The 27426-nt window shown below is 40.0% G+C and overlaps 1 protein-coding gene across 17 annotated transcripts in view; it reads left to right on the top strand.

Moving 5' to 3' along the window:
- The window catches only part of TACC2 (transforming acidic coiled-coil containing protein 2), a 143633-nt gene that overhangs the window by 94991 nt on the left and 21216 nt on the right, over positions 1-27426 (top strand). For 9 of the 17 annotated variants that reach the window (XM_075757713.1, XM_075757710.1, XM_075757715.1 and 6 more), the window contains 9 exons: positions 3833-3996; positions 11281-12601; positions 17477-17537; positions 18570-18777; positions 22560-22621; positions 23456-23571; positions 24352-24523; positions 25925-26065; positions 26952-27032. In XM_075757713.1, coding sequence (XP_075613828.1) covers positions 3833-3996; positions 11281-12601; positions 17477-17537; positions 18570-18777; positions 22560-22621; positions 23456-23571; positions 24352-24523; positions 25925-26065; positions 26952-27032 — 2326 coding nt within the window. The remainder of the gene's footprint in view (positions 1-3832; positions 3997-11280; positions 12602-17476; positions 17538-18569; positions 18778-22559; positions 22622-23455; positions 23572-24351; positions 24524-25924; positions 26066-26951; positions 27033-27426) is intronic. The other 8 variants (XM_075757716.1, XM_075757721.1, XM_075757723.1 and 5 more) reach the window with 5 other exon arrangements.

The raw sequence follows: 27426 nt of genomic DNA, 5'->3' as shown, positions 1-27426 counted from the left end.
AGATTTATGTAGCAGGCTGGACAAGACCTCAAAGCTCCCAGATGAGGGTGGGAGCGCTCCTGCTCCAGAAGGTGATGCGGTGTTGCCAGAGTTGCATTGGTCTAGCATGAGTCTTGCATTTCTCATTTCTCCCCTGCTTCTCTCGCCCATCTCTGTGTGTTACATTTACGTTTACTAGTATCTTTCAAGAAGGGAGTTGAAAGAGATGGACTAGCAAATATTTCTGGCCATTTTGTATTCTGTTATTATCATCTAATCACTTTGTAGCTTCTACAGTCTATACTTTTCTTCCCATTATGTACAAAACCCAAAGGATACAGATGGAAAAATATGACAGAGGCTATCAAGGCAAGCTCCCACTAATTTCCCAAGCTGGCTAAAGGGACATGTGAGTGTATGGTCCTTCCTGTAGCTTTTACTTCATCGCTGCGCCACAAACTAGCCCTCAGACTTGAACTCTACAGTTGCACACCCCGTCTCCACAACATTAAGAGCTGGGGCCAGCAAATGAGTTCTCCACCTCTAAACTCCATGCATCCCATCTCACCCTGTTTGATCCTTGGCTGGAGCTTCAGAATAATATTCCAGATGATTCAAGGGCTCTTCCTTTCATGAGAGCCTGGGCACAGTTGGATCCGTGGTGGCTGCTCAGTGCACAGCTTTGAATTGGTGCAGATTCTCACGGCGTATCCCAATTTGGCAATCTGTGTTACACCATGAACTTCACAGCAGCATTATTTTCTTTCTGGGTATTCCATGTATTTCTCAGAGAAAAGACATTATGAATAGAACTGGCTGAAGAATGTAATTTCCTTTTCACAGGAAATCCTGTTGTTCTGGGAAAATCTTTTCTTACAGTTTAAAAGTAGGACTGTAGTCTTAAAAATATCCTATGTAAGAGAGGCCATCCGTATTTTCACTAAGGAAAACTGAACACAGGATCTGATTTTTCCAGGATATACGGAATATAGACCTTGGAACGTAGTCCTGGTACGTGCTTCCAGGCTTTATGCTCTCTCCCAGATCCCAGGCTATGACAAAGAACGTTTTTCTGGTATTCAGCTTCCCTTCATATTTCTTTGTTAAATACTGTATTTTGCCAGCACGATTACTTCTCATCACAAACTCAGCAGCATTTGGATTATAGTTAAGACAGTTCTTACTTGATTACACTGCTCCTTACGGAGGGGTGCAGCTGAAAATTAGGAGTATTGCATCAGAATCTTTTGGGGATTATTAAATATTAGCAAAACAAAGCCTTGTGCTGGAGCTGAGGCACAACCGTCTGTCCATGGACTTGGGAGGTTCCCCAGAGTGGAAGCTCATACAGTGAACAGAAAAGAACAAACCATTTCTCTTTACTTCGAATGCTTATGCCCACCTCAGCCAAGGAAGAGACCAAGGAAACAAAGGTAGCTCATTTCAAAGGGAGATGAACATGTGCAGAGTCTTTCCGTCATTTAGATAGAGGAGGACGCAGAAGTGCTCCATCAAGCCAGTTTAACAAAGCAGTTACAAATATGAGTAGGATGTGAAAATGGAGACTTTTTTCAGTTTCAGTTATATTACATATATCTATATGTTTACTCTGTCTGTTACATGTGCTATACAGATAGTTTGGAAAAAAAGGAGTCTAAACGTTATTGTTTCAGTATTAAAGAGCAACACTTTGAGTTCGAAATGAAAGGAGTAAAACATTAATTAAGTTACAGCACAATGAAGAATTATGCGAAAGCCTGAGAGATATGAATTACCTTTCAGTTTGTTAATTTAGATGATAACTTTCTAGGTTTATTTTTATGACAGAAGAAACGTTTCTCTACTGGAAAAATATCACACAACTCTGTTTTTCTCTGATTCTTCGATTTAAAAGTTTTCTGAACCAGCTCTGTGGAAAGAGGAGAAAGCATTATTTCGTTCAATACCTATTGTGCAGCTTTATTTAGAGAAGCTCTTTGTTTGCAGCTGTTCCGAAGCTTAAAATATTTTGAACTTAAAACGTGGTGGTGCATCTTTGAAGGGATATACTTTAAAATGCTGCAGCCTACCTCTTCCAGTCGGACTGTTCTGTGGCCTGATGAATGAGTACGGTTTAAGCAACGACACAAAGAAGGTATTTGGAGAAGCTGCAGCAATAGATAGCATCGAAAGCCAGGCGCACTATTTTTGAGCAGTTCCCCAGGCAGTGACATAAGTTTGGGGATAAAAAAAAAAATCTTCAAAAATCCCCAAGTAAGGCAAACATCCAAAGCTATTAGCTAGTAGAAATGCTTTCGCTTTGCACAGGAGTAGAGGTGATGAGACAGGGCCGTGGCGCGTGCCCTGACGGCGTGCGGGGAGGTGGGAGCTCTCACTGGGATTCTGGGGGTCCGCTCTGGTCCTCAAGCTGTCAGGGGTGACAGCGGGGTCTTTGCTTCCCCAGCTCGCCGAAGGCTTCGTGCTGCGATAGATTTAGGCAAATGTAATCGAATGCAAATCCTGTGCTTGTACTTCTCCTGACATTGAGCTGCTTAAAGTAATCGTGAACTTTGAGAAACCAAACAGAATCTGGCAGCTCAGAGTTATCTTTTCACTGGATCGAAGCGAGAAGAATCCGTGATTCAGGACGGATTGTAGAGTGCTTCTGGGGGATGAAATGGCTTTTCATTTCATGGCAAATGTTGGCCGCTTTGCACTGGCCTGTGGGGTGCGGACAGCCGTGAGGAGCAGCGGAGACTACAGCCGTGCAAAGAATCGCTGGAAATAGGCAGATCAGTCCTGTCCTTTAGGAAATTCTGATATATTCGATTCACTTTATTACAGACCAGCGGTAAAAATCTGCATCTGACCAACAGAAATGCTTATTGAACATATATTGAACATATGTTCAGTGCATATGGAATCTGACACCATTGTTACTGCATTCCTTGCTCGCAAAAAAAGGCTTCAAGAAAAAATGCTAAAATTTGGTCTCAGTTCGGTTTAAGAACAAATAAGATCTGTAGTTTTCAGATCTGGAAGGACAGTTTCCCAAGGCAGTACTGCTGTAAGAGCAAATTATGCATCCTTGTGTGGTTTAGATCTTCACTTAATGTTGAGGTTGCCCATCATTTCGTACAGTTGCTGCCTTTCAAGCTTCACGGCTCCATGTTGGGTGCTGCTGGTTTCTTGCTGGGGTTTTGTGTCTGTGTGAGCACATGGTGCTAGAAAAAGATTATTGTTAATACTAGGACTCGGTACATTTTACAGATTGTCTTACCTTGTGTAACAAAGCCATACGCTTACTGTTTGAAAAGGGCTATGGTAAAATTCTGCTAAAAATGGAATGCAGTATTTCCGTGGGAGCAGGGGGCACAAGGATTTGCTGCCCCTCAGGTATCTCCATGCCTGCCTTCTCACCTGTAGGAGCACACGCAGAAATTTGATGCTATTTTAGATGGGTTTTATGATGAAGCTGTGAAATCTCTTGAGAAGATCCTTTTTATTTTTATTTTTTTAGTGGATTAAGGTACGATTGTGCCAAGGAGAGTTTTAGAAACTAACACGGGGGTGTCAGTGATGTTGTCTGTGTGACTGAACCTCCTTCACACTGGAAAGCAGGCTTTGCAGGACGGATTTATTTCCAAGTGTGTGTTCACTTTTATAACACAAAGAAGTCTTAAGTGACATAAATACTTACGTATGGAGACCATAGCCATGATGTTCTGCTCTGGAAATCATGCTGCAATGTAAATTCTCCTTTGGGAAATGCAGGGGTAGCCTGATAACTGAGGTCTGTCCCTGCATTTCCAAGTATGACCTGCAAACATGAATCTTTATGCTGCTCACTAGTCTCTCGTTTGATTTTCACCAGGAGCTCTGACTCTGAAGAAGCATTTGAGACCCCGGAGTCCACTACACCGGTTAAGGCACCACCTTCACCTCCGCAGCCACCCCCCGAAGCGGCGGCGGCAGCAGCAGTTGTAGCAGACATAGCAGAACAAGAAATAAAACCCCAGCTGCCCTTGGAAGACACAGGTAAGGAGCATGTAATGAGTGGGACAGGTTGCTGAGGAAGGTGAAGCTGCAGGGAGGTGTTGGTGTCAGCACAAGCAAGGAATTGATGCTAATAAAACCTTTCCTGGGAAATTAGTTTGTGTATGCTGGGCCTTATCCATGCTGCGAGGAAAAAAACTGTCACCTCCTGGAATAAAGTATTGGAGAATTTGTAACATTTGGCAAATAATAGAAGAGGAGTTTTCTAGAAAAAAACCTTTCTTTCTTTTGAATCAAACTTCATTCCCTCCTCTCAGAATTGTAGGATTTTGACAAGAGTCAGATGAGTAAAAAGAATGAGGTGTGAGATACAGGTGCAGGTACCTGGGTGAGCACCATTAACAGTGATGGTTAACTAAATGTTGTTTTCAAACATATTATCAGCTGAAACAGATGGTAAACAAAAAGCTCACAGAACAATAGAAATATTTATATTAGCTCTGAGGTACAGTATTGCTCTATGGTACAGTATAGGAGGAACACCGGATTATGTGTGAATGTATGTATAATATACATACATAAAATTTGGTACATACTGGCAAAGTAACCTTTAAAAAGGGAATATTCTGTTTAAAAAACCACAAAGAAAGTGTTTCCCCCAAAAAAGTGTTCTTTGTTCTCAAATTGAGTAATGGAATATGAAGGAGTAGAAAGCACTCTATTAGCCCAAAATAGCTTTGTTTGGGCTGTCAGATGACAGCTCAACAATTTCAGATTGAATTCCCCATTATGCTGTCTTCTTTCCCATCTGAAAGTCAAGTCAGCTTGATCACCTGGCTAAATTGTATAAAGGTAATTTTCCTCTAAGCAGACTAAAGCTCACTTGTATTTCATTTGGAAAGATGTATAGCATTGCTGGGCAGTGTTTTAAAGCTTCCATTTCCACTGCAGAAGTGGCTATGTGTAGCAGTGGGCAAAGCGGTGTGTGTGTTGTAAAGGCTGTCCGTCTTTGATTTAAACCTTCAGAAAAATGACAAATAAGTCATTTGCAAATGTCTTCAGCCACCTAACGCATTCCTGGGAGTTATGCATTAAGGAAAGCTCTTTAAGATCATGATTTATCATACCAGTTTATAGGAAGCTAGAAAGATGTTCAACAAACTGATTCCACAAAATAAAAATGAAATACTGAGACATCCCGACACTTTCTTTTCTGCTGTTAGAGTTCCCTCTTCATTGTAGCAAACAACATTACTCACTCTCCATCTTCTTTCCTTTTTCTAATCTTTTGTTATCTAATGATTACAAAATAAGTGCTGAGAGAACAAAAGGACACATATGCTAAACAGGACTGGAGAGTGTTTTTAATTACCGCAGCAGATTATCTTCAAACCCTTGATTACACATGTGCTTCCCTGGCACATGTGATTCTTTTCTCCCTCCATCCCAGATCTCCCCGTCCTTTCTTTCAGATATTTTTGAAGAAAGGTAGGAAACTGAATATATCTATTCACAGCCAGTGTGAACTGTATTGAAGGCCATTGGATAGCAGAGATGAAAACATTTCATTTGCAAGTAAGATTTGTCCACAGGAGGCAAGTTACCACAAACTAACAGAGCTATGCTCAGCATTCCAAAATTATGTAAAATGCAGTTATACAACAGGGGAAGGAAGATGTGTAATGCAGAAAAAATTCAATGTAGGAGGGCAGCACAAAGTGTTCATTTGTTTCAGAAATCTTTAGAAGAAATTAATAATACTAAGACCATAGCTTAGGTGTTTGCATGCTTCTTCAGAAATGCGAACAGTTAAACGTTTTGTACTTTCTAAACCACTGGAGTAACAGTTATCTCGTAGTTTACTTACCTCATAGGTTATGCATGTGGCTGCACACAAAGAGAATGAGTCCCTTCCTCTGGGGTTATGGGCAGTTGAAGCAGAGTTCCTCGTTGGTACCATACAGCTAAATAAATAGGTTTCAGTAAAAGAGGAGTAAGGAATACGGGCAACCGGAGAGCCTGGCACACGCACAGGGAGAGGCAGCGATGTCCAGCTGGGTTTCTGGTTCACCAGCTGCATGGCTTTGTCTTCTACATGGGATTGGTGATGGAGCGTGTGTTTGGATGGAAGGATGAAGCATAGTAAGTGTTAAAAGGATTATTTCATCTATATCTGACAATAATTACGGATGCAGGCGGCTGCAGTTGTGCTGCATGGTATCATTAGCGCAACAGCTGGACCCCACTGCTGGAAAGCCAAGAGGAGCATTTTTAATTAGGTTGACTTCAACGCTAGCTTAATAAATATGATGAAAGTGAAATATAGCTAGACTCATCCTGGGTTTGTGCCAGCTCCTGGTGGGGTAAAACCTGCTGCATGGCTCCAGTCCATCAGCAGTAGAGCAGAAGAGGGGAGTCAGTCTGCGGGCAAGTCTGGAGAGGAAGAGGAGTAACGGAGCATGTATGGAAACTACCTCTGAACCCCAGAAAGTGTCACTAATGAGCCCTCCCGTTCCTCCGTAAATACTTTGTTTCTTGTGGGGAACACGGTTTATACTCTTGAGGCAAATGATTTTAAGGGTGCTTTTTATTATTTTTATTATTTTGGTAGCATTTTAAATTATAAAAAAATTAAATACCCTATTTCTGGCCAGGAATTCCTGCCTAGGCAGGGGCATTTCTTTTGCCCTCCCCGCCTCCTTCCCCAGTTGATTAATGAATTCCGATTATATGCACAGGGGAGATGTGAGAGCTGGAGACCCTCTATGCACTACAGCCGGCTGCTCAGGATATGGGAGATCTATATTCAGGTCCTTCTTGTGCCAGGGAAACAGAGGTTAGGCTTTCCAGTAGCAAGATGATGACCCAGACAAAAACAAACTGAATTTTTGTTATGGAAAACATTCTGCTTCAGTGTTTTTTCTCTTGAAGCCTGACACAGAAAAATTGAAAATAAATTTTATATGCAATGTTTTCTCTCAGAATGGCAAAAGTATTTTTACAGAATTTTTTTAAAAAGCACTACTAATTGATTTCCTAACTTCAAAGGCTTCTCATAACAAGCAGGAACTTGAAATAAACTGAGTTTCAGATTGTCTAGTATTAGGTAATTCCAATTCCTATATGTTTTCGACAAAGTGTACGTTTCTCCTGCGTTATTTCATTATAGCAGAGTACGTGGGTGCATACTGTATGCATTTTCCAAGGGTTTGTCTTTGCTTTTCTGTAGAAAACAGAACTAGCATTTAATTTCTTCTGTATTTACTTTATTAGATCTGGTGAAATTTTGCTTCTAAGCCTTTCAAAATAGTGTTTCATTTTGTTTCACAGTGTTAATGCCTATTTTTAGCCTATTGGCTTTCCCCCTGTTTTAGAGATACTTCAAGAAAGAACAAAATGCTCAAATGTCCTAGTACACAGTGCAGCTCCACCACTAGAAGAATTTGTTATAATTTAAAGAGAAAAATATTTAAAAATAGCTAGAAGTAAATTATATGTTCTAACCTCTTACTATATTTTCATTATTTATAAAGAAATAGTTCAGATTTAGGTTCAATAAGCTTATAGCTGATATTTCATTTTCTTCTTTAAATTATCTTTAAAACAAGACTGAAGTTCCAAAGTTTAGTTTTTGGAAATGTTTCTTTTTGCGAACACGTCCCCGGAGAGCACACTACCTGTGCTGTGGTAGGGGATGCCCCGGCGTCCTGCAGTGCTCAGAGGGAGGAAGGCACGGAGAGCTCTGCGGGTGAGGAAGAGATCGGCGATGCTGCGTCAGAATGAAACCAGTCTGCCCTTGCCTTGGCTACTTCCCGAGCTCCTTGTGCAACTACCGTCACCGAATTTCTGCATTTCTTTCCTAAGGCTGTAAAAAGCTGTAAATCCTAATACCCATGCTGACCTAAACCTATGAATGCCTCCTATCGTTTCACATTCGATATAAAGCAGTGGTAGAAATTTAATTAAAATTTTATATCCTGATCAGTCCACAGTTTGGACCACAGGCATGGGATTGGTTCCTGTTCGGATCACTTGTGGGTCTTTGTTTAAAGAAGGCTGAGTCAAGCGAGGTATGTATCTACCTCGCTGTTCTTGTGGGACATAGAAGCTTTACTAGCATCTCAAGCGCCATCAAAATCATGGTCTTTTGTAATGTACAAAAAAAAAAAAATCTGTAGTTGACAAGAAGCATTTTTTTATTTTTTTGATTCCTTTTTGTTGATACTAACAACAGAAATGTCTTTTGGTTATTAATGTAAACAGCCTTATAATATCTTTCTAGGCCTTTTGCTTCTGCCATAATAGGTGGCAGGTGAAAATGCCAGGCATTGAGCATGTCATGGAGCTCTCATTTAGAGGTCTCGTCACCCGCATACAAGAAGTCTGGGGGTTTTTTGTTGTTGCTTTTGGTTTTGGGGTTGTTTTTGGGTTTCATACCTGATCCAGGCAAATTTCTCTGAAATCAGAGAAATTTCCTTGCGGAAGGAGCAGAACTTGGACCTTCTTTTTTAATGCATGAGGAGGGAAGGATTTTGGTGGGGGGATTGGTTGGTTTTTATGGCAAGGTAGGCTTCCCTGCTATCACTCATCTTCTTGGAATGCTTTATAAAACTTAATATTTACCTGTGGGCAGCTCTTATCTGTATAAATTGCGGGTGACTGTCAGTGCCAAGAAAAGGCGTAAACCTTATTTAAAACTTTGTGCTGGGCTCTCTTTAGGGCAAATCCTGCCGTAATTTTCATAGCTTGTGTTGTAATAGGTTGTGTTGTAGTTTGTTCCTTTGCGATCAAATTGCATTTTAATAAAATACTGTGATTGGTAATACTGATTTGCTTAATTCTGTGATGTAAAAGGAGAAATGGCACTGCTTTTTGGAGTTAATGCTGTTAATGTCAGGTCTTCATATGTCTTTGTAGTAGTAAAGCCGTGTTCTCTTGCAATAGCGAGTACCGTTCATGTCTTCCTCTCCAGCATTTCTGCTGTTGCTAGTACTGAGCCAATTCTGTTGTAACGCCAGGAGAGTCTAACAACAGCAGCGTTTCACTTCTACCAAAAGCTGTGTTTTCTGAGACATATTTTTCATAAAGAAACAATAAAAATATCACAGTAGCGAGTCGAGCGACACTCTGCAGAAATCTGTACTCTAAGTAAAGGATTTGATTAGGCGGAAGTTGAGAAATAAGCAATTAAAGAAGATTAAAGCTCTGCACAATGTGGAACGCACCAAATTTGAATGCTGTTTTGCTTGGAGTAGCTGGAAAGCCTTGTACACTCTCTTTGCTGCTGTGATGCATCCCTAACCTCAGCTCTACCAGCCTGTTATTTACAGTCCAAGTCCTGTAGGGCATTGCTTTATTTTATTTTATTTTATTTTGTTTAAATGCATGTTTATACTGACTTTGAACAAGGGGCCTCAATCCTGTTGAGGCCTTTGGTGCATGCTGGAATGAAAACGATGCATAATTGCAGATGACTTCTTGTTTGCATCCCCTTTTATTTCATGCTGACCTACATTTATACTCTGCTGACGTAGTAGAGCTCCGCCAGTGTTTGTTGCGATGTATTCCCCTTAAGTGTCTTCCATTCCCGTTTCAGTGTAAAATGTATAGATTAGATTAGCTTAATGCTGGAGTTTTATGGCACTCTTTGAGTCCCCTTAACAGTGGTCCCATTAGTGTCAGAAAGTGATGCGTGTGTGAAGTAAGCACCAGCTCGGCTGGCAAATCAAGTCTAATTAATGAGCTCTCAGCCAGACTGAAACCAAGCCCAACCCAGTGGAGATGAAGGAGAAAAATAAAGTGCCCTGAAGTAGTACCGTGTTATCAGTATTCATTTAGCAGAAAAACACATTAAAATATTATTTTAATTGATGTAACTTAGTAAAATTCCTCGGTCTTAAAAGAGAAACTGTGTAGCTGTCATTCCTGTGACAATCCCTGGAGATACGTGGTGCCAGACTCAGGTACTGCTTTGGGAAATGTGTCCAGTTTCCTTAAATCTTTTCTGTCCTCTACATCCATAAATAACAATTCTTGTAATCTCTATGCAGACGTACTATTTCCTCTGAAACAAAGAAAAACTGTTTTTTTCTGTTCTTAATCCATTCATAGCTTCTAACCAAAAGTAGTTATTGATTCTCTGTCTGTATTGCTTTTATGAACAATGTTAATGAATGTAGCTGGGCAAAATGGGAATTACTTGGCAAAACATGTCAAGATTAGGATGAAAAAGAGGTGTAGAAATTTCTCTGAAATCATTTAAGGATGAGAAAAGCATTCATTTTTGTTTGACTTTTTTTTTTATAACTACATAATTAAAAAAATTGAAGAATGTTGCGTTGCTTCGATAGGAAAGACCGGGGTGTTTCAATCCAGTCCAGAGCTGGCTCACCCCAGCCTGAGCTGTGAGCTGGAGAGAGACTTCCCAGGTCTCAAGTCAAGAGACTTCTAGAAATCTTTATAGGATTCCATTCAAATCTTTAATTACAATTGAAAGCTGCTCAGTGTAACAAACAGTTTTAAAAATATAATTCTCTCTATAAAATTTTCATCTATGAGTTAGAACTACACTTTGAGAAATCAGTTTTAAGTAATTTGTAGGGAGCTTCTAACGGTCTGTTTTAAGGAAGATTTTCAACTGAGAATATTTCTACAGTTCTCTGATTGACTAAATTTCTTACATTTACCATAGTTTCTTTCATATGAAATACTCAGTGATTCATGTCTCATTATAAACTTGGAATTATGAGGTCAAAGTTGAGCGTATTGACTGCTTGAGGCAGTGAGAGGAGTAGCATTGATGGGTTATGGGGAGGAAGCCATGTTCCTCTGGGTAGCTGGTAAAAATAGCACATGGGAAACATAACTTAAGATCAACATGTAATTGCTGAAGCACCAGATAATTTACAGGGAATTTACTGCATAAAAGCTCTGACACAGTTCCGTGAACTCTTTATAAAAGTAGAAAACAGGAGTAATAAAGTGCTCAAGGTTCAGTTTTTCTGGTATTTGGCATAGCATGTTATGGTAATATCCATCTCTTTAACTAAGTGATAATTAGTTTAGAAGAGATGCTCTAGAGGATATTGCAAATACATGTTTTGTGTTTTCATGAAACTTGCCTTAAATCCTTTTCTGGAGAGAACAGAACTATTTTTCCCCTAATCTAGTTTATATATTGGAAATGTCACTTTTGTTTGTATGTCCTTTAATTATTGCGTAGTCCATTTATTTTTTTTACTTGTAGTAATATTATAGTAAAATTTATTAAGCTCCAGTTTTAAAAATGTGTTTAAAATTCACAGTGTTTTCTGTTTGTTCCCACAGCATTATGTTCAGAAACTGTACCCGTAACTGATGTGTCACACAGTGAATCAGTTGAAGAAAGCCCCTTCCGTCCCCCTTCCCATTCGTTTTCCACCGTCTTCGATGAGGACAAGCCAATAGCCAGCAGTGGAACTTACAACTTGGACTTTGATAACATTGAGTTGGTTGATTCTCTCCATGCCTTAGGACCAAGCTCTCCAGAATCGAAGACTCGTGATCCCAAAGCGAATGTTCGAAGAAAATCTACCGATTCAGTCCCAGTTTCCAAATCTACGTTGTCTCGATCTCTTAGCTTGCAAGCAAGTGATTTTGATGGAGCATCTTATCTTGGCAATAGTGAGACGTTAGCACCGGCAGCAGATGTGTACGGTACTGGCTCAAGTAGTGCTTCTAGTACCCTTAAGAGAACAAAGAAATCCAGACCAGCTTCCTTAAAAAAGAAGCAGTCAGCAAAAAAACCTCTGGATGCTCCACCAGTGAAGGAAACACCACAGGAACCGTCTGACCTTGGCCAAGTAACTTGTGCCCCAGGTGAGGATAAACCAGTATCTGAAGCAAAGGCTGACTCGGTAAAGCCCGAATGTACTGAACCTTCTAAAATCTCTGCTGAGAAACAGGAGGCCCCGCCTGTGCCTGAAGGATCCTACCCGTTGGATCCAGACAGTTTTGAAGGGATTAGTGCGTTTAGCACTGGAGGCAGCAAAGTACAAAACTCTCCCCCTGCCAATAAGAAAACGCTACCTCTTACAACGGCACCGGAGGCTGTGGAGGTGACTCCGCCTGACACTGGAGGACAAGAAGACCCTCCAGTCAAAGGCATTGCGGTGAGGCTGGAGTTTGATTATTCTGAAGAAAAAGGGGTGAGTGAAGACCAGCAGGAGAGTACTCCTCCTCCCAAAAAAGTAGGTAAAAAGCCTGGTGCTAAAATGCCACTACGGAGGCCAAAGACTAAAAAGTCAGTGGAAAAGCTTGACAATGCTCCAACCACACCGACCAAGTCACCCACTGATCCAAATGAAATCCCCATTACAAAAGGCTCTTACACTTTTGATATTGATAAGTGGGATGATCCCAATTTTAACCCATTCTCATCTAGTACAAAAATGCAAGAATCGCCCAAGCTGCCTCAACAAACATACAGTTTTGAGCCAGACATGTGTGAGGACTCTATTGACCCTTTCAAGTCATCTTCTAAGATAGCCAGCTCACCCTCTAAATCGCCAGCTTCCTTTGAGATACCAGCCAGTGCCAACGAAACAAATGGAACTGATGGAGACAACTTGAATAAACCTGCGAAAAAGAAGAAGACGCCACTAAAAACGTAAGTTAAAGGGCACAGATGTTTCTAGCTTTGAAGAAGCACGTTCCTACCCCTTAGCGCAGTTACACCCGGTTTATATTTGAATAGAGAAAGGAAGATGCCGTTGAGCATTGGTAGCCACACAACTGGACTCGTGCCGGGGAAACTCAACCGGTTTCCTCAACAGCTTGGTGTTTCCAGAGTGAAGGAGAGAACCAGGGCTAAATCAAGCCAGATTAGGCCACTGGACTGGCAAGTGGATTTTTGGAGTCTTGGGGCTCAGTGTAGCTTTGAATCTGATTAAGTCCAAAATTTATCAACTTTGTGCCAAATTTTCTGTGACCTCATCTTGGGAATTTGATACTGTTTAAGATGGTCAAAGTAGTCACACCAGTAAAGACTGTTTTATGTATCATAGTTTTTAAGAGTAGGATGTGAAATAGTGAGGCAATGACAAATCTCCTATTACACACAGCAGGAAGATGGTTTTATCCAGTGATGTATGGTATTTAAAAGAAAATAACCTGAAACAAAAGAGTGCAGTATTGAAATTATTTTTTTAAACACAAGACTAAAAAATATGAAAAATTTCCTTTCTGTGAAAGAGCTTACAATTCTGCAGAAGGGTTTAAATCTCCTAGACTGCTACACAATCGGGAAACATCCAGCTTTTAGCCACAGCTGACAAATTGCAGGATTAATTTCCTAGCTGCTTGCATTTAGATATTCGATTAAAAACCTCAATGGCTAGTTGCATTGATTCCATGGTTAACTTGCTGGGTTGCATGTTACCTTATCTGTTCAGACATGGCTATTTTGAGTTGGTAATCAGTAAGTTTATATCCCATTTATCTGAAATTGATATCCTGTGTGTATCTAGAAGACAGTATCTCAGTGCATGTCCCTTTAAGGTTTAAAAGTTTCAGCTAGCTAATAAAAATGTGACTAAAAAAAATTAAAAGCCTGGCAACTTGAAGATAACATGGTTAATGTAAAACAGTACAAAAGATGACCTTCCTTACGGAGTGAGATGGAGATTATTCCGTTTTTCTGAGCAGCCTGCCGCCCTCTAGGCTTCTAATTCACGTCCCTTGCCAGATCTGAGGAAGCTAGTGCCATTTTTTTTCTTTTTAGTGGCATTTCTGACTTATGGAAAGTTTAGACCACCTTATAGCTGAGTTGTTTTTTGAGGGGAGAAGCCTGTTTTTACTGATATTGCTTCTTTTTGAGGTATGCCTGAAATTTAGCAGGAGTTAAGGTGGGAATGAAGATGCATGCCAAGCTGACATATTTTCCAAGCCTGCAGTCCAAACTCGTTTGGTCCAAACCAAGAAGACTTAGAAGTCTGACTGCAAGAGAGGAACAATTTGAATCTTACTGGGGAGATGCAGAGGGAGAGAGGGGAATTTTAATATCACCAGATCCTTAAGTCCGATATTTGCTGCCAGGCAGAGTCTCCTTGTGTCTTCCAGGAGCTGCAGTGGACCAGACAGACCCCCAGTATAAACCTCTGGGGTCCACCCATCTGCTATGAATATTAGAATCGATTCCAAAGTTGTTAATTTAGGGACAACATGAGTTCACAAAGAGTCTGCTAAACCACATCCATCCTTGGGAAAATCCATCACGGAAAGGGCCTGTCCTACAGTCACAAAGTTCAGTGCTGCTCTTGGTCACGGGGGAAGAAATGAAACTACCCTAGAGCAGGGCTTACAGGTTCTTAGGTCAGGAGGTTTTCAGGAATTCCCAGCCTTTTCCTGGGACCACTTTCGCTGCCTTGTGTTATGTGTTTGCTCACTGCAGTCCCGTAACCTACTTTTGCAATGGTTTCTAACAAAGAAGAGAATCTGCATATTAATATACATTGCAGCCTGCAGCCATAATGCTTTCTAGAAGAAAATCAGCCTAACGCTTGTTTGGGGGATGCCAGGGGACGCAGTGGCTTTATTTGTCTTCTCCCTGAAAAGGGCCCTCGGCATGTCTCCTCCGTGGGGTGCGGTGCAGGAGAACCCCTGGCCGGGCAGGGAGATGGGGTGTCGGACCCTCCTTGGCAATGATCCCGTGGTGGGACAGGAGAGAAAAGCCAGTGCAGCTTCAGCTCCAAGGGGCAGAAAGGAGGGTGTTTGAATTAGGAAATGATACTGTAATATACCAGGACTTCTTTAACCTAATTAATAGACAATTTTGCAAATCTAGGAGTTTTTATTAGCACTGCTGAGGGGTGCAGAAATAAAACTCTATGAACCAGTTGGAAAATGTGTTCCTCATATGGAAAGACAGCAATTTCTAGATTCACCTCTCTATGGGAGATGAAGAAGCCAGGCATGAGTTAAAGCCATTGCTAAGCTTGCACTGCTTTGAATCTGTGCCATATGCTAGGTCTTACCTGCGTTAAATCAATTAAAATAATCAGTTTTTATTCTTGAATGAAACCTGCAGCAGTCTAAGAGTTGACCTCCATGTGAAAAGATGAGATTTTTAGGAGAGATGTCAGCTCGATGCAAATTACTCTCTGGTCGTACACCTGAGTGCTGAGCTGTTTTGAGATAGATCATATTGCTCAGATGATGCTGAACAAAGAGCAGCTGATGCCTCCCAAGTGCCTGCTTCTGGGGATGGGTAGAAATGGGCAGCTTGTGTAGACATCGCTCTCAAAACTGCTGGATTATTGGAGGGCGTGTTTAAAAACGCAAGGTGCCAGCTTTCAAGAGAATTGTACGTGAGAAGAGCCGAGCAGAAGCTGCCAGGCTTATAAGTAGATGAAAATTTTTCTTAGCCTTAATTGTTTGGCAAGGTTTGTTTCTGGTTGTGGGGCAATTAATTTGTTCTGTCAGAACGCAAAGTTAGGTTTCCATGAGAGCCAAAATAGATGAGATTTAAAGAAATGTCATTTTCTTTCTTCACTTAGGTAAATGGTTTGAAATGGTCAAGTAGCTTTTTCTGTACTGTCATAACAAATCAGGAGACATGAATAAACCTTGCATAGCTGTGCTCTTTCCTTAAGCTTAGCTGCCATTCGAGAACAGTTTTACATCCCATATAATAAGAAATACTGTGTTTTGAAAAGAAAGCAGGTGGCTACCATCAGGGAAGGCAGGATCAGTTAGTATGTTGAAAGGAACTTAACTTGGAGGCATCAGCTTTGAAAAATGTGTTTTGTAAGATGAAAGCGTGTCAAAAGTACAGCATTGCATTTGAAAATATCGCAGGACTTGATGAATATTATTTTTCCCTGTGTGTTTCACAGTAAAAAGTAGAGGTTAAGAAAATACAGGTAGAAAATATGCATGATCAGACTGCCTTAACACATTAACATTAACAGAGTATTTGTAGGTTTATCTTTTTTGTCAGTTCCTTCTGTCTGTCTCTCTTTTCTTTGTCTTATTTGTCTTAGGATGGTAGAAGATGTGATGTCTGTATGTTCTCTGTTGTAAGTAATTCTAAGCTAACAATTCAAGTTTCCTCTTTGATTTATGGGCTTTTTAATTTTACTTATTTATTTTGCAGCATGTTCAGTTGTTATTCAGCATGAAGCTTTTGTGTTAACTATTTCACTTCACTGGCACATCTGAAAGTTATTTTAAGTAAGATGCCTGGCTGAGAATGAGTTTGAGGAATCTATCGCCTCATTATCTGTCTGCCTATCAAAGAAGATTCTCTTTTAAAAACTAGATAGATTTTGTATCCTTGAGCTAAAATATGAAAGTTATATTTCTACCATTGTACAAGAACATTGTACAATCAGTCTTTCATAAATACTGCATAAAGCATTTCTCCTTCTTAAAGGAATAAGTTGTCCTAATTACTTCTAGCTTCATAACTAGATAATTAGTAGCATCGAACACTCCAATATTCAGCTGTTCAATTTATTTTCCCCTCTAGATGTGGTATTGATTTACCCTCTACCGATTGAAAGCCACCATTATAATTTCTAGTGTTGATCTTGCCGTCATTGATCAGGGATGAGCTGGTGGGCAGTAATTTTTGCCACTGCATCTCGGTTCAAACATTAAGTCTTTATCAGGGAGTTTGCTGTGATATTTTTCTCCTTCTTCTAGTTAGTAACAAAAATGTGTTTGAATAACTCTGGCAATAGGCATCAAGACAACAGGTAGATAATTGGTTTCTTTCCTGATTAGAAAATATTTGTAACCAATTGTGAATAAACATAAAGGCAATTTTCATAATTATACACCAAGACATAATGTATGTTCTTCATTCCTTTCGCCTGATTGAAACCTGTGGGATTTTGAAGGGCTACAGTGTCCGTGCTCCCAGTCTGCACTGTGAACTGTCAGGGGAACTGGAAGCAGAATTGCTGTATTTTGTTACTTGTTTTAAAGAGGGTCCGTTTTGCACATTTGTAACGATAGAGCTTTGTTCTGGCATCCTGGGAACAGCATCTGCCTCAGCTGTTCTTATGCAGTTCATCCAAAGCATACCAATTTTTTTCTTAATGATTTATGTGGTCCTTGGAGCTTAATGCCCAAGTTTAATTCTCAGGTAAAGATGTCGTTTAGACCTAATTTTCAGATGGGGGACTGAAGCAGACAGAAGCTAAATAATTTGCTTAAGGCCACTGAGGATGTCTGTGGTGGAGCAGGAGTTTGAATTGCAATCGAGCAGCAACTCTGTTCTGTAAACATGATGATCGTTAGCATGAAAAATATGGCAATACTGCTTTTCTCAGCTTTTGGGGAATCGAGGCCTGTTCCAAGTGCATGACAAGGATATGTAACTATGGCATGTTTCTCTGTGGTGCTGCTGCTTAATGGATGGGATTTTAAAGCAGAAGGGCTTACAGAGGTTGCATTGTCTGTGGCTGTCTTGCTAAGTATGAAATGACCTGATTCTTGCTGGTATTTACCATACTAACTGTTTTAAATTTATTTTCAGTGATACATTTAGGGTGAAAAAATCACCAAAAAGATCCCCACTATCTGATCCTCCTTCTCAGGTAAAGTACTGCTTTATTTTGACGCATATGATGTGTGTTCTTGTAGGGGCAAAAAAGGGAAATTTGATTTATTTAATTGTAGAATTGTACATTTAATAATAGAAGAAGTTTTTGTAAAGAATATAAGCATGTTGGTGTCCACGTATAGCACATTGGGCTATAATGATATGGTATTAACCTTTTGGTCTCTAGAAGCATCTATGCAACGTGTATTAGATCTAGTATTTGCTCTGGGAATTCCAGTTAGACTATTAGTAAATGCACTTTGGAAAGTCCTGTGGAGCAATGATATGAATAAATATCTTCAATCGGTTGTCTGAAAAACTAGACATAACTATCCACCCTGGAGTTTTTAGATTAGAAACTAAGAAACTAAATGCATCAAATCAGTGGGCTGGAGGGGAAATAGAAATAAAACAAGTGGGCTGATCTACCAGGAACATGTGCTTGGATGGTTTTATTCCTTGTTGTAAACTACCGGCAGGTGGTTTTTTTGGAAGAGAAGTTAACAAATGCTGTTCTGCCTACAGAGGCCTAACTGCTTTGATGTGGCACAGCTCCTTCTGTGCTGCTGTTCCTCTTCCTGTTATCCATCCTACCCTTTTATTTGTGCTGCTCGACAGCCTGGAAGCAAAGAAAGGGTTCGCGACCTCGCAGACTTACGAAGGTTTGCTCCTGTGAGGGAAGCCTAAAAAGTTGATTTTGGTAGTCAAAGACTTCGGTCATGGGTGATGTGTGCCACTTACGTCAAGTGTCGAACAGATTTAAACGCCTCTGGATTTTCTTTCTTCCTTCTTATCAAGGCAGCTTTGCAATGCATTTATCATAAAAGAGTTTAGTTATACTGGGAAAACTTGCTACTAGTAGAGTTCTAAATGAAATACTTCAATATTTTTCATTGAGTATTTTATACAGAGCTGCAGCCAAGTGCATGGAATTAAAAAGATGACTGTGGTTGTGCAAAGGAATTCAGTTAACTATTCAGCGTGTTAATGAAAGATAATAGTATTAATTGGCATTTGTTTTCTGCAGGATCCCACTCCATTGCCTACTCCAGAAACACCTCCCGTCATATCCACGGTGGTTCATGCGACCGATGAGGAGAAGCTGGCGTCGTCAGTGACCAGTCAGAAATGGACCTGCATGACTGTGGACCTGAACACGGACAAGCAGGATTACCCCCAACCGTCTGATCTGTCTACATTTGTTAATGAGACTAAGTTCAGCTCTCCTACAGAGGGTATGCTTTACAAAGGACTGTCTGCATCCAACTAATGTTTTATTGCTGAATGCAAACTGTATTATTTGGGATCCCTAACAAATGATGCTCTTTGGACCAGCCTGGGGAACTTGGCAATTATGGGGAGCTGAATGTAAGACCCCAGCAGTCCAACCCTGAGTTTTTCAAGAGAGGAAGCTTAAAGGAAAGTGAAAGGAGCCTTCAGAGAAAGGCTTTTGCTTCCTTCGTATGGTTAATTATAGACATGCTCAGTTCTTCTGTGCGTGCTACCCGTTCTCTCTGTGCCTTCACAGGAGACTGGGGCCTGACACTGCTCTGGGTTAGTGCTCCTGGATCCAGAGTCACTGAACTCAGACTGTGCCTGAGCCTGTTCCTCTAACCTGTATGGGAGAAGGTCCCAGGTTAAAATTCTGCTCCAAGTTTGTGTATTGCCTTAAGAACCTTAGCATGCCGTCTCTTCTCCAGGTTCCTAGCAGCCAGGTATCTTTATGCATAAAAGTGTCCAGGATACCCCCTGCATGAGATAGTTATCATTCACGTGCCAGATATAGATAAAATTTCCTTCTAGATCAGCTTATTCAGATTTTTCCTGTTATACCTTCCTGTAAGCAGTTGTGAGCTAAAGCTGGAAGTTTCTGTTAAGAGAACTGTCATTCCAGGTCTGTGAAATATGGAAGAGACAGAATTTAGAAAATTTGTGTGTGGCCTTCCGTGGGGTTACCAGAGGGAATACTGCTTTGCAACATCTGCTCCAAGGGCAGATTTTCAGCTTTGTGGGTGGGAAGAATGTATGAGTTTAACTTGGCTTAAACTTTTTCTTCTTGATCAGAATTTATTTTTTTTTTCCTGACCTTTCAACCCGTGTCCCAATTTACCATTAAAGCTACTTTATGCCATTTTAGACTGGATCTGAGGAATTTTTGCCTAATTAAAAACTGCTAAGCTTTTAGGTCAAATGTGTTTGACATTAAAAGTCATGAATAATCACAGTGGTTTTAATGGGACTGCACATGTTCATATGCACGTGCTTATGTTTGTGTGGCCTGGGCTTTTTGGAAATCTGTTGAGTGTTCTGTACAGATAAGTATTTCAGTCTGGGTAAATCCATTTGGCTTTATTGTCAAATTAGAGATTTTAGACATCATCTTCATTTTATTTGTATTAAAAAAAATAAATACTTTTTAGAAAATAAGCCCCCCAAATCTGGGAAAATGGAACTTATATGGAAGGAAATGGAATGAAAGAATAGTGAGAGATACTCTAAGGCAATCATTTTAGCTATCAAAGTGCGTAGAAGAAAGTGAGCAAAGCTCCTAATTAAATGCTAATTGTCTTGTCTCATGTGTGCTGCATGGTATAGTTGGAGTTTCAGATTACATGCTAATTATAATCAACAATGCTTCCGCTTTTCAGATCTCTTAAAAATAATAGTTTTTTTTTTCCCCTTGACAGTCGTGCTCGTGCAGCGTTGAGAAATTTTTGAGTAATTCCAGGGCTGTTTCTCAGTGCGAATATTTTTACCCCTCCCAGATACTAGTACGAGTGTTACCCTGTAACCTAACGCGGCTTTTGTACAGATACAGCCCAACTACTGAGTCAGCCAATACATCCAGCTCACATCTGTTGCACATGCTGCTTATAACTGCTGCCATTTTCGTGTTTCACAGACCAAGAATAAGCAGTAATTATTAGCAGAAAATTCTGGTGTAATCTTGCAGCTATTTGTGGGAGGAGTTGGAGGACATCACTTAGTAAGTCTATCATATGTGTTTATAAAAGATAATTATCTTACTTCATGGGATATCCTGGGCATCTGTAATTTTGAATGTGTAGAAATAACTGGAGCCTAAGATTTTGGAGGGGAGATGATGTCTTGGAGGAGATACCTAGGAGAGGAGATAGTGTCTAATTATGGTGGAAACTACTGAGAGCAATGAGATGACACAAACTGCGTTTAGCGAGCCATGTTATTCCTTTTATTTCTAGTTGAAGTATTTCCATCTGTCTCCTGCCTTTTTAAAAAATCAGTAACGTTAAATACGCGTTGTCCCAAAAGTCAGTGTGGATTGCAGTTGCAAAGCCCTGCAGGCAGATGGAAGATGACTGCCGGCTGTGCCAGCAGAGGACAGTGCCGGTACGTCTCCTGCCCGTGAGCACGCGTCTACGCTTACTCACTGATTGCTCTCTGGGGCCGTAACGCTGCCCCACGACCACTCACCATGCACCTCATCGGGCTTTGTGTAGATAAATGAAATACAGAAAGGCAGTTACTAAACATTGGATCTGGTATTTCATGCTTTTTCCTGCAACACTGCATCCAGGAGGTGGTTTGAAGCTCATCGTTTCGGTTTGGGGTTTGCTTTCACTAGGAAGAAGCTTGTCTCTGATACCAGGAGGTTGTCCATCTTGCCTGGCTCCCTGTTACCATTAAAAACAGACGGTGCTAGGAATTTAAATATGTGAGGAGCCTGCTGTTATAGCATTCTCTTCACTTAGATGTTTTTACTATTAATATCTCCCACGTGTCAGGTACTGAGAGTTTGTGGCTGTTTCTCTTCAGTGGTTGTTTGACAAAATACATAGACTTGTGTAATTACAGTGCTTGTACTCTACGATGCTTTTTATTGTAAAAGACTTTTGAGCATTGTAAACTCACTTTGCACCCTTTGAAACTTTTTTTTTTTTTTAAACAAAACAGGTAAGAGATTATCTTTAGGGTTGGTTTGTTTTTAAAGAACAAAGGTTTTAATGATGGTTACCATCTTCCTGGTACAAGCCCTACTTTTCGAAAGCCGCCCAAATTGAGAACAACTTTAGCACATACTTTAATTGTAATGTAAATGTGAGTGTGCCATTCCTTAGAACTTATCTAGAATGGAAATGAAATTATACAAGTGGTTTATTGAATTAACTCATGGAAACAAAGTAAAATACAGCATTAGGACAAATTAATTATGTTTTTCATTTTTAAATTAAGGTGTCATTGAACAAAGTCTTTACTTTTATTTGGGTGCAGAAAGGTATGCTCTCTTTCCCTTTTATCTGTCTGCCTCTATATCAGCTACTGGGTGACCATGGATTGGAAAGAAATGCTGGTTATTTCCTCCAGTGTAATTAGAAGATTAGAAGTAGAGAAGCAGTAAAGATTTGCATTTTTATTAGGGTTTAGATTTAAGGTTCTTTGTAAATTTTCCTGCCTTAGGCTTTTCCTCTGAAACTGAAATGTGAAAATAACGCAGTAAGCTGAGCTGTTCTCTCACCCCTTGTTCAGTGAGCATACAGGTATTTTATGTATCTTTTCATCTTTAGTGATACCACACTAGTCCTTCGGAATTAAGAATTGTGTGATAAACATTAAGTAATAGAAATTACTTCATTTCTCAACGGCTTTTAAAATCTTTTTGCATACATGAAAGGAAACTGGTCTCAGCATTACTGATTATTGAAAAATGTGTTTTCTGTGATAACGTGATAGAGGAAAGTTATCTGTGCTCTGAAAGTACTCTGAAACTTTCTTAATATTCTGGCCCCTGGGGCAGAGTCTTCAGCAAATTGATAAAGCTGAAATTTTTCAGGCAAATTAATTTGCCTGAAACGTGTCATAGGTTCATTGGTGAAAATCAGTGCGCCATCTGCTTTCTCTCTGTATATTCTGTTTTTAATACCTCCTAGAAAAGTATTGAGCAGAATGGGAGCGGCCCTTGTAAATGAGATCTCATTTCCTTCTGCAAAAATCATTTCATGGCATGTATTTAACAGCTCTTTTTTTGTTTGTGTTGCAGAATTGGAATATGGCAACTCATATGAAATAGAATATATGGAGAAAATAGGCTCCTCTGTGCCTGTAAGTTCTCACTTCTATTTCCATTCATTTGCATTCCCTTGTCATAATATACTATCCTGATAATGCCATCAGCCTCACTACCCCTTAAATTAATTATAATGTGCCTGCAGCAGATTCGCAAAACCAGTTCCTTTCAATTGGCACAACTGGGGTAAATTGTATGTGCTTTGTTGTCCTATATCCTGTAGAGCTTGTTCCATTTTATTATTATATTTTTAAGCTAGCATCACAGTAGTTCTTTCTGGAGATGAAAAGCAAATCAGTATTTCCAGCAGTGTAGAGTACAGAGCTGTCTACCAGCTATTGAACTATTTTAAGAAACTGGGAGTAAAACTTCTAAGAAGGTGGAGGGAATGGGGAGAGAATACAGACTGAATGTGAAATATGGAATGCGGTACGATACGTTACCAGTTGTTTTGCGTTACTTCTATTGAAGTCATGGATTTGATAGTTTGACTAGATCCAATGGGGGTATATCCACAGGGGAAGTTAGAAAAATCAAGCATGTATGTCAGGTGCTTAAACTGATGAGAAGTTTCAATGAATATTTTAGTAACACTGTCAGTCAAGGGATGCCTCCTGCCTGACAGGACCAGAAATCTGGTTAACCCCAAAGTGGGAGAAGAAGAGCCATGCGAGCTCTTTAGGTTTTGTTCTTTAATGGTTTCTTCCTCAAAGGGATCATCTCAGTATCAGTTAGCATAGGCTGTATTACAGTCCTGTATTATTAGTTGTCTGTCAAGTCATTTGGTCACTTAAGGCTTCAGTGACCTGAATTAGCTTTAACGGAGAACGGTTGAGTTGCTTAACGAGCTTTACTTTTCCTGTTGCCAGCAGGATGATAGCACCCCGAAGAAACAATCTTTATACCTAATGTTTGATGCACAGCAGGAGAGCCCAGTCAAATCACCTCCCATCAGGCTGTCTGATTCCACAACACCATGCTCAGGGTACGTCACCGCGAGGAAATGCAGCAATGGAAAAGGATGCCAGGGAAATGGGTTACCACCATAGCACGTACACAGGCAATTCTTCCCCTCTCTGCCTCTCTGTTGCCGAGCTGTTTGTTTAAAAATGGGTTCCCATCTGTGTACACATTTGATAGAGAATAGAGGGCAAAGATACAGGAGTTTTATAATGGGAAGGAATAAGAACATGTATTTCTCCTTCATATTCTTACTAAATAGAGTCACAGTGGCAACTGTTTCACTAGACAATGGCTTCCTACTTAGAGTTTTTTTCTCAGATACCGATGTCATTTTCACGTCAATCTAGTAATCTCGTAATTGCAATTTTTCACTTGGCCTTTCCTAGATACATTTTCTAAACAAGGAGTCTGGTTCATAAGAAAAGGATGTGGGGGTTGTATTTACTTCCAAAAATTTTGTTTGTTAAGGACATCTGTTGTTGTTAGTAAAAGTTGTTTGTTGGGAGAGATGTAGGTCACAATGAGAAAGGGGTAAAAAGGCAAGTGAGAAATATTTAAGGAAGGTACATAACATTTCTGACAGAACTGGCTTTATTTAGAGACTCCAGTGCATTGCTTTGAAAGGATATTGCAAAGTGCCATGAGAGATAATGATATAAAGTTGAGTTGAAACAATACGTGCGTGTGTTTAGATATATACTCACATGAAAGTAATGAAGAGGACAAGCTTAGTTGTTACCAGAAGCAGAATTGTAAGGGCCTTGTGCTCCACCCTGAAAGCATGTACACAACCTTTTTCCAGGTCAAGTTTTGAAGACCCTGAAGCCCAGCAATCCTCTGGAATGAAAATACAACATCCAGCGTCCCGAGTCCTAGCTGCCAGCCAAGAGGCACACTTACAGTCACCTGACAAGTCAAAGCAGAAGGACCTAGAGCCCATGACCCTAGGAACAACTCCAGAGGCTATTGAAATAGTAAGTGATTTATGACAAAGAGTTTAGGAATCATTTGCCAGCAGAAATTTCTCATGTCATATAAAGGTGGATCTCGAAAGTAGAGTGAAGCTCAACCTAATACTTAAAGATCTTGGTAGCAGCATGTGGTAGGACCCAAATGAGGGAGGAAGATTGATGGAACTGATGGAATTCAGAAGAATTTTCTGAATTCTTACAGTAGCTTAACATGTTCTAGTGATAACATATTCCAAGTAGATACTTTGAAGTGGTTTTTTTTCCTCACACAGGCCTTTTTACACTGTGCTTTAACCCAATATTTGAAGAAGTATTTTATATATAAAATAAGGGGTTTGATACAAACATAGAGACATGATTTGTTCTGTTGCATGTACTGTGAAATTTCAAAATTTTGTTGGTAAAGAACAGGTGCCCTTTCACATTTTCATATTTAGTGTATTGTTGTCATCTGATACTGATAACGTAAAATTCACTTTTTGATCACTGGAACTCATTCCAGCTTCCAGTTAAATCACTTCTCTCAGTGCCTTCTCCGGGTTGGATTTGAATTAGTGGTGAGCCCTTCCTTGCTTCCAACCTGCGCTGCATACAGACTTTAGAGCATTGGTTCTCAAATTCATGAAGGTTCCCTCAAGGCCTCCACTTTTCCAGGCAAACTTGTTTCACAAATGCCTACAGCACTAGGCATGCTAAGCTATATGACAACATATTTACCAAGGAGTCAAAACAAGCCGCAGCTCACTTTAATACTATGCTTAATTTATATTAACAATGCTGTTGATACCATCTCACAAAGCCTTTTTTATGAGCTTGTATACTTTTCTCGCTGCAGGGAGTCTTGGGTACTGAAATCCCAGTGCTCTTGTCTTTGTTAGTCTAATTCTATCCGCCCTCATATTGTGTATTTATCCTGATCATGCTATAATTGTGAATATAACTTAATTTATCCCCAGTAAGCAGCAAAAGACTTTTGTAAAGACTGCAAAAAGAGTCTTTCATAGGTTTCCCTCAGTTTTGGTGGTCTTCAAAGCTTTTGGACTGCCTTAGAGATGCCTGAAATGAACATAAGCTATTGTATGAAGAAAACCTATGGTAACTGGTTGAAAACTATTGTGGAAGTATCAAGAGTGGGCTGTAGTCCGTGGTTTGAGAGCCATTGCTTTAGAGGTCCTAATATTACTTACTTCATGTTAGTCTTGGAAAAATCACTCTGCTTTTAAATTAGGAAGAATTGTTCTTTATGTTTGTCTGTTACACCTATGAACCATGTATTCAAAAGGAATCTTCAGTAGGGTATGAAATGAGTAGGAACCAATGATTTGTAGACACATATGTTGCTTTCGGGCTGAACTACTTTGGCAAAATCTCTGTTGCTTATTCTATATCCTCCTTACCCTTCAGACATCTCCTGAAGACTCCTTTGTCTCTGCTGATGCTCTTCTCAATAGGATATCTAAGAAAACCTCAATATGTGATCAGCCTGAATATCTAGATCCTGACTTAGCAGAAAAGAACCCCCCAGTATTTGCTCAGAAACTTCAGGTTTGTAGCAGAAATATAAATGTCACTTTTCTTTAAGTTTCCCTATACACAGGTAGAGGAATGCTTTGCTTTGTGAAAGGGGTGGGAGGAGGTTTGGAGGGGAGGTGGGAAAGAAGCAAAATAATGATTTAATTCTTTCCAAAGTAACTTTGGCCTTTCAGGAGCTTAAGGAACAGAGATGTTTTCATTTAATCCATATAATACATAAATTTCATCAACACTTTCAGCTCTCCTATACCACTGATGTATATATTTTGCAGAAGTCTTTATAAAGCAAATCTTCTAAGCTTGAACACAGGATTTGATGTGTGGAGAGTTGTCTTGACACCTGGCCTTAGTAGGTCTGTATGCATAGATTCATTTTTGGAGATTTAGGCCCTAATTCTGCTGAAATGAAAATTAGACTTTTTTTTTTTCCTAGTAATCTAGCTAACGCAGAATTTGGCATGACTTCTTCTAGGAAAGGCAAATTGATCTGCAGACCAGTTCTGTATGTCAGGACACATTTTCTAGAATATTTACAGTGAAATTTTAAAACAGCAAAGGTTGAATTGAGAGCAGCAGCTGGCATAAATTCACAGAAAATGAAAACAAGTCTGTGAAAAACAGCTTTAGCTTCGGAAAACATCTATTTTCCCAAAGCATTGTTCATACTTCCCCCTAATAAAAAAATTTTTGTCTATACAGCTGCCTCAAGTCTAACCAAAACCTGGAGTTTTGTATCAATGTTCTAGTCATGAAAGGAATATGGGATGTGTTTGTCACCCACAAATTGTCAGAATTATACATGAAAATATAACATTCCATTTTTGAATGTGTTAAACATTTTGGCTATGTTCTTAATACATTTTTTCCTGTGGATTGCTCACAACCAAACACTTGACAGGAGGAGTTAGAGTTTGCTGCAATGAGGATAGAAGCACTGAAGTTAGCCAGGCAGATTACCCTGTCTTCTTTCTGCTCCGAGGTATCTGTTTTGTGCCTGCCATGTGTGTGTGAGTGTGCACAGACTAAGAAACCGAGTGCTGCTTTTTCTTTAACAAGGTAACTAAGGCTCTCAGAGTGCAGTGCACAGCCGTGCACGCCTCAAGTGTGACGCCAAAGAGCATGCTGGAAGCAGTACTGCGCACAGAAATGCTGTCACCTGCTCCACTCACAGAGTACCGCTACGTCCAAATTAACAAAAGGCAAATCTGAAGGCAAGAAGCAGGCACGTGCCATCTGCAGGAGACAGATTCTGCAGTCCAGGTGGCCATTTGTCATTTGCCTACAGCAAATTTTTTGATGGCAAAACAATACCAAACCTACTTCTTATAAAGGTGCTATAGATTTTGACTGTAGGGACAGTTTGCCTTTTGTTG

This window comes from Balearica regulorum, chromosome 7, assembly GCF_011004875.1.
Source record: "Balearica regulorum gibbericeps isolate bBalReg1 chromosome 7, bBalReg1.pri, whole genome shotgun sequence".
NCBI lineage: Eukaryota > Metazoa > Chordata > Aves > Gruiformes > Gruidae > Balearica > Balearica regulorum.
Note: the sequence above shows the minus strand (reverse complement) of the source record. Positions and strands in the feature narration are given on the sequence as shown.